General features: G+C 47.5%; 1 protein-coding gene across 1 annotated transcript; it reads left to right on the top strand.

The window, feature by feature from the left end:
• The first annotated feature begins 10,462 nt into the window (after positions 1-10,462).
• Positions 10,463-11,876, top strand: c7h11orf96 (chromosome 7 C11orf96 homolog). Its single transcript, XM_086207914.1, has one exon. It carries the CDS (start codon positions 10,777-10,779, stop codon positions 11,158-11,160), a length of 384 nt encoding a protein of 127 aa, XP_086064040.1. The 5' UTR covers positions 10,463-10,776; the 3' UTR covers positions 11,161-11,876.
• Positions 11,877-13,389: the final 1,513 nt, after the last annotated feature.

Genomic DNA, 13,389 nt, shown 5'->3' with positions numbered 1-13,389 from the left:
AGCCCTGGGGAACACCAGAGGAGAGGGGGGAGTGATGGGACGTGAAGTTCTTCAGCTGGATAAACTGCGTGCGGCCAGAGAGATAGGATTGAAACCATTTTAGGGGTGTGTCTGAAAGTCCAATGGAGATGAGTCGGTCAAGGAGGATGGAGTGGGAGATGGTGTCGAAAGCCGCGCTCAGATCGAGGAGGATGAGGATGGATAATAGTCCGGTGTCAGCTGCCATTAGAAGGTCATTAGTGATTTTGATGAGTGCAGTTTCTGTGCTATGGTGGGGGCGGAATCCGGATTGAAACTGTTCATACAGGTTATTGTTGGAGAGGTGTGCCTGAAGCTGGGATGTCACTGCTTTTTCCAGGATTTTGGAGAGAAATGGCAAGTTTGAAATGGGACGGAGGTTATTGAAAATGTTGGGGTCTAGACCAGGTTTTTTCAGTAAAGGGGTGACAGCGGCAGATTTGAGAGATGAAGGAACATGACCGGAGGTGAGGGAGGAATGAACAATGGCTGTTGTCAGGGGTAACAGGGAGGGGAGGGAAGCTATGACCAGGGAGGAAGGCAGGGGGTCAAGTTGGCAGGTAGATGGCTTGGATGTCCGGATGATTTTTGATAGAACAGTCGCAGAGGGGAGTTGGAAGCAGGACAGGGGCACTGAAAGGCGGGGAGCAAATAGTGTTGAACCGGATGAGAGAGGGGCAAGTTGCTGGTGGATGTTGGTGATTTTGTTGTTGAAGAATGACATCAGGGAGTTGCAGTGGTCAGTGGAGTAGAAGTGAGGGGGGAGGGAGTCAGGGGGGCGGAGTGAATTGTTGACAATTGAGAACAGGGCCCTGGTGTTCCCAGCGCCAGCGTTGATTTTGGCTGAAAAATATTGTGATTTGGCTGAGGAGAGGGCATCTTTATAGTGGAGAATATGGGCATGGTGTATTTGTTTGTGAATGGTGAGTCCGGTTTTCTTGGAGAGCGGCTCCAGTTGGCGAGTTTTGGCCTTCAGCTGGCGGAGGTGGGGGGAGAACCAGGGGGCAGAGTGGAGAAATGAGACAGTCCGGGTTTTGAGGGGGCAAGTGAGTTCAGGAGGGTGTGGAGACTGTCATTGTAGAACTTGACCAGTTGGTCAGTGGTGTATGGGGAGGTAATGGGGGGGAGGCTGTCGATGGCTGTTGTGAGATCGGCTGGATTGATGTTTTTGATATTACGGAAGGACATCACACGTGACTGTTTGGTTTTGGATAATGTCATGATCTCTAGTAATACCCAGGTAGATCTCTAGTAATACCCAGGTAGATCTCTAGTAATACCCAGGTAGATCTCTAGTAATACCCAGGTAGATCTCTAGTAATACCCAGGTAGATCTCTAGTAATATCCAAACATTTGTGATTGAGGGGATGAAATGTTTCCTGGTAGAATATTTTGCTTCATAAACACCTGCAGAGCTCCTGGTCCGACCTCCAGCCTCGATCTTTGCGCTAATGAACTCCTCGTGTCCTCTGGAGAGCAGCGGGTGAGAGCGTTGCAGGCTCTTGCTGCCGTGTGTGTGATGTGGTCTCGAGTGCAGTGTGAAGTCGTGCTGGGAAGCGACTCTGAGAACAAGCTGACCGATTCCCTTCACCCTCCCAGCTCCGTCCTCTCCCTGGGGCTTCGCCGCTTCAGGTCACGCTGTGTTACTGTGCCTCCCCCTTCCTCCCTTCAGATTTTAGCCTCTTCAATCTTCCGCCTCTCCCTCTCCTCTGCCTCCCATCTCCTTTTCTCCTCTCTTGTATCCAGCTTGATGAGGTTGCCATGTCGGTCAGGTTACGTGGCAGCTGCTGATGGAGATAAATAGGTTTGCGTCTCCTCAGCAGAGATCATCACACACTTGTAACAGATCAAGACGCGCAGGGCGACGCTGCTTTCACTTTACAGAAAATATTTGTGACTGAAAGTTGTGGGTCACGTGAGGCGTCCTCTGTTCTCATTCTCTCCAATTTTCAGTGTCTTTTATTGTTGGCTAATTATCCATTAAAGATGTTCTTGTGTGAGATTTAAAAATGTGGGCTTTTCATGAGTGAATTGTCGTTTCCATCTAAAGAGGATTGAAATATTCTAACAGCTAACGGTTGTTGGGGGCTCACTGATGCACATGTGCTTCCTCGTACGGAGGCCTGGAGAGGACATAAAAGAGGGAACATGAAGTCAGCGGTTGCGAGGAGGAAAAACAACCTTCCATTTTGGGAGGTCCCACAGAAGGTCGGTGAGATTTAGCAACAACTTTTCATGTGTTTGTTGGGGGGGGGGGGGGGGGGGCTGCAGCTGTTTGATGATCTATAATGCTTAGATATTTAACTTTGGCTCCAAAAAAAAGGCCCAAAGGACACATGTGAGTCAGGCAGAAGTGCACAGCTGCAACCAGAACCAAACGCTAACCAGAGGCAGGAGAGTGGCTTCAGCAGGTTGTTGATTTAGCACCAGCGAAACACCTGCAGCCCCGTCAGCCAAGCACCACATCAACCGTAACACCAGTGGAGGCGATTTGACAAGTGTCCTCAAGTTCCACGGTACCACGTGTTGCACCACTCGTTTCTAACAACATCCCGCAGTAATGCAGTTCATGGAGTACTGGCAGTTTGTGAGAAGTGCTGGCATGTGAGAACAAGTCACAGTACACCAAAGAGTAAAATAGAAGTGCTGCTACTGCATACCAGTGGGTACTGGCCCGCTCGGGTCACCGCGTGTGACAGTTGTCCTGATGAGCTGAGGCAACATCAGAATGATGAGTTCGGGGCCGTTTTTGAGAACAGAGCCAAAGCTGAATTTGTCCACCCTCCCTCGGGAGCACAAATATTCTTGTCGGGCATCTGTTGTGTTTTTGCTGCTGCTGCTGCTTCCTGTTGTAGCTGTGACAACGACACGCCGCTGATCAGCAGCTGGTTACCGGACCAGCAGCAGGCAGCAGCCTCTTCCATGGAGATGTTTAGTAATCCACGTCCTGGTTTAGGAATAATTGACCTCTGCTCTCTCACTGTTTTTGACATCCACCCACGGCCTCGTTGTCTTGTCCTGTGTACGTTTTAGCAGATGGCGCTAATATCATGCTAACGGACACGTCATTAGCTCGAGAACATTGCTGATTGTAATTCATCGCCGGCGTGGTGACGCTTCACTCCGGCTCAGGGGGGATACATTTTTCATTGCTCTGTGGTTGTTGTGCACATTCAGGTGTTGTTCAAGGAAGAAATCCTGTAAGCAGATCTTGAGCAGCAGATCTTGAGCAGCAGATCTTGAGCAGCAGCTCGACCAGTCAACAGATCAGTCGCACTCATAGTTCTACTCTGTGCTCTCATGACCAATATAACGTACTGACATATACGTTGTCCAGTAGGGGCCAATATTAAAACTTTTTTAACAGCATTTAAAAAGCAGAAAACCCTAACCTGCAGAGGGAGCTCCAGTGCCTCCGCCCCAGTTTAACTATTTTAGTCTTTATTTAAAAAGTTATGTATGGAAATGTTACATTTTTTTTAAATAAATCAAGGTATTTTTACAATTTATCCTTTTGAGAACCTTTACATCGTCATATTGGTAGAACTTTGGTGCTCAGAGAACATAGAAAGGCTCTTTTTTTCTTCAGTCAGTTGCTCTAAACTCGGTATCAGGCTCAAAAGTCCCGTTTCGTTCAGGCTCGATTACAAAGTACTCACAAATACGTGTTTTAGCTCACAAGATGATTTTTCTCTCCTGCGTTTCTTCTTAGCATCTCCAGAATGCCACAGCCACCTGTAGTTAGCTTGAAGCTAATAGCGACCAACCGCTAACAACAGCGGAGCTCCCTAAAAATGTTTGTTTCCAAAGAGTGACGCTCCTGTTGCAGCGTAGCCGCGTCTCCTCTCTTCAACCGTTTGCTTATTAATCTGCAACACTTTTAATTTGAGCTCAAACTACAACACATAACTACCATAAAGGAGCGCAAGCAAGTCGGTCCGACTGAATGCTCCAGCTGGTCTCGCCCAGCTGTTATGAACCAGAGTTACAGTTTGTTTGTTTTTTGGGTGGAATCAAATTATTTATCGATTGCTGAGAATACGGCTGGATAAAGAAGATGCGGATCACACAGGAATGACCTGCAGACCTGTAGCTGTTGTTAGCCTCAGCCAAACTTTAGCTTCAAGCTATGGTACAAATGTCTTTGTGAGCTCAAGACACTTCTTTTGTTCGTACTTGAAAGGCCAAGTGCATGAATGAACACTCGGTGTGGCTGTAAGCTTAAACAAACGGCTCTTTTAGCAGGAACTTGCACCCTCTGATCCACAATCCCGCTAGAAGCTGCAAAGCCAAATAAAAACCACAGCCCAAATCATATTTTTTGTGATCTAAGAGAGTTTAGATGTCGACGTTATCTACATGCACATGGCTGCGTCGAGTAAACAGACACAGTGTTCCTGGAAGGGAATACTTCCCAGTCTCCAAGTCTCAGTCTATAAATAACCGTGTGTCCCTGTGTGTCACCCACTGGGTCTCTGGCGGGGGGATGTAGGGGAACCAGGCCAACTCCCAGAAGATGGTTGTTTACATTAGCATTGCTGCCACGGTATTTTCAGACACAGGCTCGAAGCTAACTCTGTTACGATGTGACGCTGCTCATCCACACCCGCTGACACAACCTTCCTGCACTCGACCCTCCCGTTCCGAAGCTGATACTCCGGCGCGCAGTCGAGACCGTGAAACTGTCTGTCGTACAGCGATTAATGAGACTGTAATATAGAAGATTGAAAGCCTCCATAAAGCACAAGGTATCTTTTTGTCCATAAAAATATCAAAATCTTTGTAATTTATTGCATGAATACAAAAAAATATCATTGAGATGAATAAACACAGAGATGCCAAAATCTATGTTTTAAAAAGCTTCATGCACATTAAAAGGGTGGGTCTGCTTGTGGCGTGACAACGTGGCCTCGTGTCCTTCCCCTCCATGATGTTTCACTAGATTGTCACAAAAATCTCTCTGCTGCGTCGGAGTGTTGAGGTCTAAAACCCGTCAACGGCCACTGAGCGGTCCTTCACTGTCCGTGAAAATATGACAAAATGTTGATCATTCGATGGAGTAATTGAACCATTTTAAGTTCTTTTTTTCAATCGTTTGAGTTTCATCACCTTGGAAACCGTTGACCTCATCGGAGCGTCTCAGGTTGTGACATCAGTCTTTGCAGATGAAACAACAGACGTCGATGTTGTCTGGATGATTTACGCGCATTGGGAGAATTTTATTCTCCGTGGCCGAGTTTTTGACACTGGTTTGAAGACCACGACGAGCTTCGGCGCTTTGGCGCCTCGGCTCCTGTTCTAAGGCAGGGATTCCCAAAGTGTGGGGGTGCGTGAGCTGCCACTAGGGGGTGCATGAGATACAAATGACCATGATGGTAGTTTGGAGTGTTTTTTTTAAGTGGGATTTTCCCACACAAAGACGAGTGAACAAACATTTCCTTTGTGACATTTAAATCAAATGCTGACGTATTTATTATCAAAGAAATGCAGGCTTTTCACAATGCACCTCATCTTGAGATGAAGTGAAGAAGAAGTGATCCTCTACACGCCGCGTGTGGCATTGTTGCCTTTTTTTTTTTCCCCCGAAAGAGTGGGGAATTGGAGGTGCGTCAACCGGGTTGGGATATAGAAGGGGGTGCGTGTTTGGGAACCACTGTTCTAAGGCCTAATGAGAGGTTCTGACATGTTTGAGGTTCTGCAGGTGCCTGCCCGTCACATGGGGGGGGGGCATTGTTATGACTGTGTGAGTGTGAGAGCGTAAACTTTTCTGAAGCAAAGGAAGCTGTTGGGTGACTTCTTAACTTCGCCCCCTCCCTGAGTCCTCTGACATTTGGGTTGCTATGGCAACGGAGGCGCCTCTACACGGTGGTACCGGGTGATCTGTGCTGGAACTGGAATGTGGCCTGTGGCGTGTTCTTCACCTTCTGACCCATCGGACCTGGATAATGGGTTTTCTCTCGTTGTCCTCCTGCACACCCACAGGGTTGAAGTGGTAAACGAAGTAGCAGCACTACTTGTAACACATATGTTCCGTGTCACATGCGTGTACATTTGTTTTCATGTTTCAGTGCAGCCAAGAGAAAGCTAGTCTTCAGTCTGAGTAGTACAGCATATGATTGGGTACTTAAGTAAAACGGCTGCTTACTTTTGAAATGTTTTCTGCATTGTTTTCAGGATTTTAACATCACAAACCCAACTCAGCTCTGCTCTGCCATCCACAAAATTTTCAACCCAAGAAGAAGAAACAGAGGAAGGATGGAGATCAAGTTTTCATCCACTGAAAACTAAAAATACTCAAAGTTTCCCGTCACTGTTTACTCGTGTGCTCAACATTTTTCTGTTGTCTTGCAGAAAACATGCATGAAAACAGGCCCAACTTTTATGAACCCCAACATGCAAAACTGATACGGTCTCGAACATTCAGACGTCATTTAGGATTTGGCGCTCGTCTGCAGTCCCGTCTGCTGTCTTCAGTTATCATTTCTTAATCAAATCCGGCAGTGAGTTGCACTCAGGCTTGTGATGTGATGAGTAACGTTTCAGTTCCATGTTGTAGTTTGTGTGCGTGAATACATTCCAGTGTTTAATTTTTGTCCCCTTATGCGAGATAACGCTAGCGCACTAGCTAGCCTAGATGCTAGCAGGCTAAGAGTAACAGATCCTTGATTGGTGCAGACGAGTGGCGTCACGGCGAGCTGATGAACTTTCCCTGCTCGCTGAATCATGACAAACACTTTTAGGACTCGCACACGCCTGTGTCATCAATAGTGCCGCATGAGGGCTGCAGTGATAGCTGTGTGTGTGTGTGTGTGTGTGTGTGTGTGTGTGTGTGTGTGTGTGTGTGTGTGTGTGTGTGTGTGTGTGTGTGTGTGTTAGGTGATGAACTGTTATCAAAAGTCCCCCCCCACATACGCACTAATCTACAGAACACAGGTGGGTGAGTCACATGATCGCAGTCCTCAGGTCTTTCACAAGGAGCTCGTGTGTTTGTGTATCACGCAGCGATGGAGAAGTCTAGTATTCATTCAACGTGTTTACCTGTTGTGCACCTGTCAGGTCAGTCTCCTGGTCCTGGCGTGGGACCCTCAACTCGTCCAGGAATGTCTGCTGATGTGGAGCCACGTAGTGGCTTCCATCTCTGGTTGAGCGGTGGCTCGTCTCGGTGTCGTCTCGGTTGTCGTCATGTTTCAACTTTGTCCTATGAGCTCATGTGACGGACGCAGGATGACGTGTGAAAACTAGAAGTGTTTAGTGAAACTTAGTTCAGGGATGCGTCATGCAGTGATCGTGCAGCAGAGGATTTGATCCCTCTGAACATCTGCATCTTAAAGTTGTGTGTTTCCGTTTTTGTACGCTTCTGAATCGGGATGTTGTATTTTGGGGTTTCTGTCCTGTTCTTTCCTGTGAATGCGATTTCTCCAAAGTGCCTTCAGTTTTAACATAAATTTGGACAAAAGGATGAAGTGATTACATTTCGGTGGTCAAATCAAGGACACAGGGAGAACATTTAAAAGTCACATGCTAATTATGACACAATCTCACAGAGGAAGTATCGTTTCCCACGAACAGGAAATGTTCTTCAGTATTTAATTCTCTGAAAATCTGGTTTGTGTCTGTAGTTTTTCTGAGACGCAGCTTCATCTCCCGCCTGCCTGCTGTTGATCTCTGCGTTTGGGTCTGGTGCCTCCAGGCTTCCTCATAATCACACTGTTTACAACACCATAGACTTTCAACACATTTAAACAAGAACAAGCGCAGTGCAAAGGTTGTTGTTCTCTTAACTGTTTTTGCCAAATGTCCTTGTGTGCAGCGGAAAACAAGGAATCCCTGAGGACGAACGCACGCTTGGCTCCAGAAGTTCCTGCTGGACAAACTTCCAATTCCCAGAATTGAGCTATTAAACGTGTCCATTAATTTAAACCCTTGCTTATTTAACACAGAAGCATCCGACTTGTCCGTGCGTATGTGAACATAACCCACGCACACGCTTAGAAGCAGAGATGTCACTTCACTGGTAGCTGATCACGCGTGACCTCCGATCTTCTCAGAATAGAGCGAGAGGGTGTTTCCAAGTTGACACGCACAACTCCCTGACAGGGCGCATGCTTTTGTCTGTGTGTATGAGACACACACCGGGTGACCAGGTCTCCCTGTGACACCCCGAGGTGTCGCCCCTGGATGCATTCAGCAACAGGAGCTGTTTTGAGGCCATAACGTAACTCTGTAAAACCCAGCAGCCGCAGCAAAGGAAAGCCCATGAGCTCAACCTCTGAAATGCAAAGAACTTGTCACCCCAGTGCAACTGATCGTGCGCTGCATGACGAACATGCGTCTGTCGGTGATTCCACTAGGTAATTTTAGTCATCGGGGCCGATGGCCCCTCCGTCTGTCTGGGGGCAGGCAGGCATTAGCAGGCAACTTCGCCACTACTGGCTTCTCGCGTCTTGTGTTCCCGGCGTGGTGACCTTCCAGTGTTTGCGACGGCCTGCTGAGCCTCTTGTCAGCAGCCGCAGTTTTTAAGACCCTGGAAGAGCTTTAAAAGTCCCAGACGCAGATTTGACTCATGATTTCATGTTGAGGAAAAAACTGAAAATCCCTTCAAGTTCTGTTTGTCACAGGCTAGATTTCAGGCATTGAGCTGGACAGCCTCTGACTTTGTGAGTGTCGATTCAGGGAAACATGTTTCTCTGTTTGTGTTCCAGGCTTGTTTGTCGACTGGTGCTGGCGTGTGTTGTTGTGGCAATGAACCACACTATCATTGATGCGCCTGTCATTACTGCGCGCGCGTGTGTGACTGTGTGTGTGTGTGTGTGTGTGTGTGTGTGACAGTGTGAGTGTGACAGTGTGTGTGTGTGTGTGTGTGTGTGTGTCCTCACTCTCTCACGTGATCGTAGTGTGACAGAATGAACCAAACGTTGCAGTAACTGCAGTTATCACTACATTTAGATTCGCTCTGATGCCGTCACACCTTCTGTATCCGGGTGTTCGTGGTCGCGTCGCCGCTGATGTTTCTCTGAAGCACAAGCATATTTAGCGTTTAATTGTTTGGAGAGAAGACAATTGGCTCATTTGATCCAGTAAAGGGTGGAATTTCTGCTGCTGGGTTGAAACCTGAATAATTGTACTGGTAACAAGCAGGCCGAGCAGCTCAGGATGTGACGTCATGTTGGCGCCGCTCTGGAGAGCAGATCCTCATCAGGACTGCAGTGTGAACAGAACCACACCAACCCCTGACATGCCCTCGCCCCCCTGTCATCAGTGACACTGATTAATTTAGCCATCGGGGTCACAGTATGGATGCCATCTTGACTGGGATGATGTCAGGACCGCGGATGAGTCACGGATGTTTGTGTATCTGTTGTCTTGTCGACTCATGTAACTGGTAGCATCCGGCGGGACCTGCCGACCCTCGTTCACACACAGGGATGGAAGAACGCTTCGTGAGCGCGACTGTCAGCACCTTCCTCTCTGGATGCAGTAGAGACACATCCTAATCTGCTGTATTTTCTTGGCATGATGGATAAATTATAAACACATCAGTATCTCGTTGACATAGTTTTGCTCAGGTCATCCATCAACTATGAGGTAAATATATCATTTATGGGTTTTTCCAAATGTTTATGGAAATAAAGAAACTATTTTGAACATTCACAATGTTTGCGTGTGTTTTGAATATCTGCCATCAGCCAAATACAGCCATGTCAGCTAAAACTAAACCCTGTACCTCGCATCCTTCGTTGAAGAATTCTCAAAGGATCAGACCGTTCAGACATCGCTGGTTTACTCTTGCTTATATTCTCTGTATGCGGCTTTGAAGACAAACCACAGCATTCCTCAAAAAGCAACATTACCAAAGAGAAACAACCCCAAGCCTGAAAAAATGTATTTGTCATTCATTTGGAAAATCTTGAATTGGAGGACATTCAACCTCGTCGCTTTGGTGATTGTCTCTCAGTTTTCCTGCATCTGCAGGAACTTCATCTCAGTCTGGAAGTCTACTAATTCTTAGCGTGATGAGAGCAGCCGCGCTGCTGTGTGGAGGAGCCGTCTGAAAGTGCGTCCTTCATTTAGTGATAGGACGCGCGGAGGTCTGTCAGCTCGGTTCGATCCACTCATCTTTCTGCTCTGCTGCTCTCCTCATCCTGTCTTCTCTCCACCACACCTTCTTCCTCCGCTGCTCTCCAGCTGTTGTCTGCTTCATCTCCCTGTAAATCTTTCACTCCTTTTACACGTCTATCAAAGTCCCCTCGCCAGCACTCTCTTCTCTCCCCTCACAAGTTTATTTTGGAGGACGTGACTCAGACTGATTGCAGCAGAAGCCGGAACCGTGAGTGAGAGGGGAGGAGGGGAGGAGGGGAGTGGGTGGGAGCTGGAATACACAGCCAGTTAGGGCAGGGGGAGGCAGGGGGGCTGAGTGGGTCGAGGGCTGTTATAAAAGAGAGGCTGGAGCTGTCAGTGGCATTCGTTTCAGCAAAGTGACACTCACATGCACAGCGAGGAAAGACGCATGACACACCAGCGGGTTGAAGCACTCACGCTGAGGAGGGGAGACCAGAGCAGCTCAGGAGCCGTCTCTCTCTGACTCTGCTAATCTTCGGTGCTTGGACTCGGAAGTTGGAGGATTTTCTCTTGCTTTTGGGCGTTCCCTCGCTCGGTTGTTTCTGAGGTGAACAGGACAAAGTGCCAGAAGGAGCAAGAGAAGAAAAAGTTTGAGAGAAGATTTAACTGCTTGCCTTGTTTGGGTTCCTGTTCAACAAATGGCTGCTGTGCGTCAGATGGTTATGGAGGCCGCCGGAGGCTTCCACGTCCTTCCGGCTCATCTTATGGCCTCGGCCATGGAGGAGTTCCCCCAGCAGCTGCCCGTCCCCAAGGGTCCAGCCAGGGGCAAGAGCCGCTCCCGCCGGCCACGCGAGGCTCGGTTCAAAACTCAGCCCGTCACCTTTGCAGAGATCGCAGAGGTGGAGGAGGAGGGTTCCTCGCCTCTGGAGGAGGAGAGAGCACGTCGGTCCTTCCTGCAGTCTCTGGAGAACCTGCGGCGGAGCACGCAGACCCTTCACTGCCCACCGGTTGCCCATCACGGCTGCGCCCCCTCACCCACACAGACCAGTCTGGACTCCAGTGACTCCGACTCCACCCAGTGAGGGCCGGAACACGTCTGTCCCCTGGCCCCCGTGTTCTTTGCTTCGCCTTGACGCCGCTTCAAACGGAGGCCGACTGAAACGAACCAATCCTCTGCCAGCCTGTCTCTGTCTGTGTGAGCTGAAGCTGACATCTACTAACATCAGCAGACGGTGTAAACCTGAAGATCTGGACCAGTACCACAGGCTGGTGGTGCTGGCGCTGTAGATGAGTGTGAAGGTAGCAGATGACGCAGTGTCGAACACTTTGGCCGCTCACGTCTATTCCTTTCCTACTGTAGACTTCTACCAGGAAAACTTGAAAGATTTTTCCATTTTAAAGTTGTATAGGTATTTTTATTTCACTCCAGATTTTCTATGTGACAAGTCGCCATGAAGACTGTTCAAAGATGTTAGCATTGCAACTGTAAATATCACGATGGCGGAACATGCTGTGCATCAGGAGTGGCCTGGCCGTCACCGAGGCAGTAGATTTCCAGCTTCATCGTCCATGAAAGCTCAACTCTTCTGCTTCAGTTCCTGGGCAAAGAAAACTGCCTTTCTACAAGTTATTTATTCTTTTGTTTTATTCATAACCAAGTGGAGTTGTAGATATTTTAGTTCTCTTCCTGACTTATAAAGTCTCCTTGACTTTCAGAGAAAATCGTAACCTTACTATGTTGTATTTGTTCTACTTTATACAACTATATTTCAGTGTTTGTTATACGTACTTTAATAAATATTTTCAAATATTTTTGAGTCACTGATTTTTTTATTTCAGATGCCTAAAGTGGTGTGGGCTCTGCAGAAAGCAATCGCACAAACATGTTCAGTAACTTCAGCTTGCGAGGACTTTCTACACGATTCTCTCGTAATCAGACGCGTCATCAGGTCCGTAAAAGCTGCCGTGCCGACGGGAGGAACTGCAGCATCGTCCAGATGTAAACACTGGGTCAACCTGCGTGTGTCCTGCTGGCTTGCTGAGCTGCAGACGCACTTCCAACGACGTCAGGTTTGCATCAGCGTTCTCTGGAACGTGGACGACCGGCCCGCCTCACAGAGCGCCACCTCGAGCGTCCCTGAGAGCCTCAGGCGAAGCTGCCTGTTCACATCCACTTACTAAACATGCCAACTTAACAATTTTCAGCAAATTTTAATCTGTCATTGCTTTCTTTGTATGTTTAAAGCGTATGTGTCTAAATGCGTTGGCGTAGCCGACATCGGAAGAATGTGTCTGGAACTACGAGCTCTTTCATGGCTCCACCTCCTCATGAACCCAAAATCCTCCACGATGGAAAAGTGTCTCCCACAGTTCAGACCAAGTTTATCGCCTCGTTTTGTTGCTGGCACTGACTTAAATTAACAAGTAATGATAGAAATGAACAATTTAATGTATGAAGGATTGAGAACTTTAAAACGATGGTAAATGTACCCAGCATGACAGAAACCCTGTCTGTCCTTGTGCTTCAGTCCCAGAGGAGTGTGAAGGGCACTTCCTTGATTTGTGGTCATGTGACTCCTCTTGCTTCTACATAGGAGGGTCAGTTTGGCTCTTCTTACCCTGTCCTCCCCTACTGAGTGTCAGTCTCAGCCCTCCCAGACGCCCCAGCAAGCCCTCCAGGGCCGATGCTGACAACAGAAGAAGAAAAGTGATTCAAAAGGGGAAAATGTTTTATTAAAAATGACATTTTATCGTCGTTTTGAGGAAGTTGAGGTTTCCTCGTGTGTTTGTGGAGGAGCAGCGAAGGGTTAACTCAACACCTTGGACACTAGATGAGGATCAGACATCAGTTCTGTGGCGTTGTTCGGGGAAATGACACAAGAAGCAGATGAACTTCACATTAAAAACATGGAAATGATTAACAAAACAACTGCTTTTACATCCTGGTTCTTTTCCTCTCCACACTTCTGTCCCGCGTCCAGTTGACAGGGACAAAGAGTGCAGAGATGCAGCCACCATTCTGACTAAATATTCATCAGCACATCATCGCTAGCAGCAGCTATTCATCATGTTTTCATAAATGAAAAATATTGCACTGGTCAGTCGTCTTTTTTTTTACTCATCTGTCATTCATGATGAATAAATAATGCAGTAAATATCTCATTGATGGTATTTTCTCATCGGTTTAAACTTTTTTTTTTCCAAATTCACAACGTTCACATGAGTTTTTAAGTGTTTTCATAAATGTGAATATCATATAAACTTGTTTTTACACAGCTGACACTGACATAGGGAACCGTCAAAAATTTGAC

Source organism: Aulostomus chinensis, chromosome 7 (assembly GCF_037954235.1).
Source record: "Aulostomus chinensis isolate RoL2024-O1b breed Wild chromosome 7, RoL_Achi_v1.0, whole genome shotgun sequence".
Lineage (NCBI taxonomy): Eukaryota > Metazoa > Chordata > Actinopteri > Syngnathiformes > Aulostomidae > Aulostomus > Aulostomus chinensis.
The sequence above is the reverse complement of the archived record's forward strand: the minus strand, read 5'-3'. Positions and strand labels throughout refer to the sequence as shown.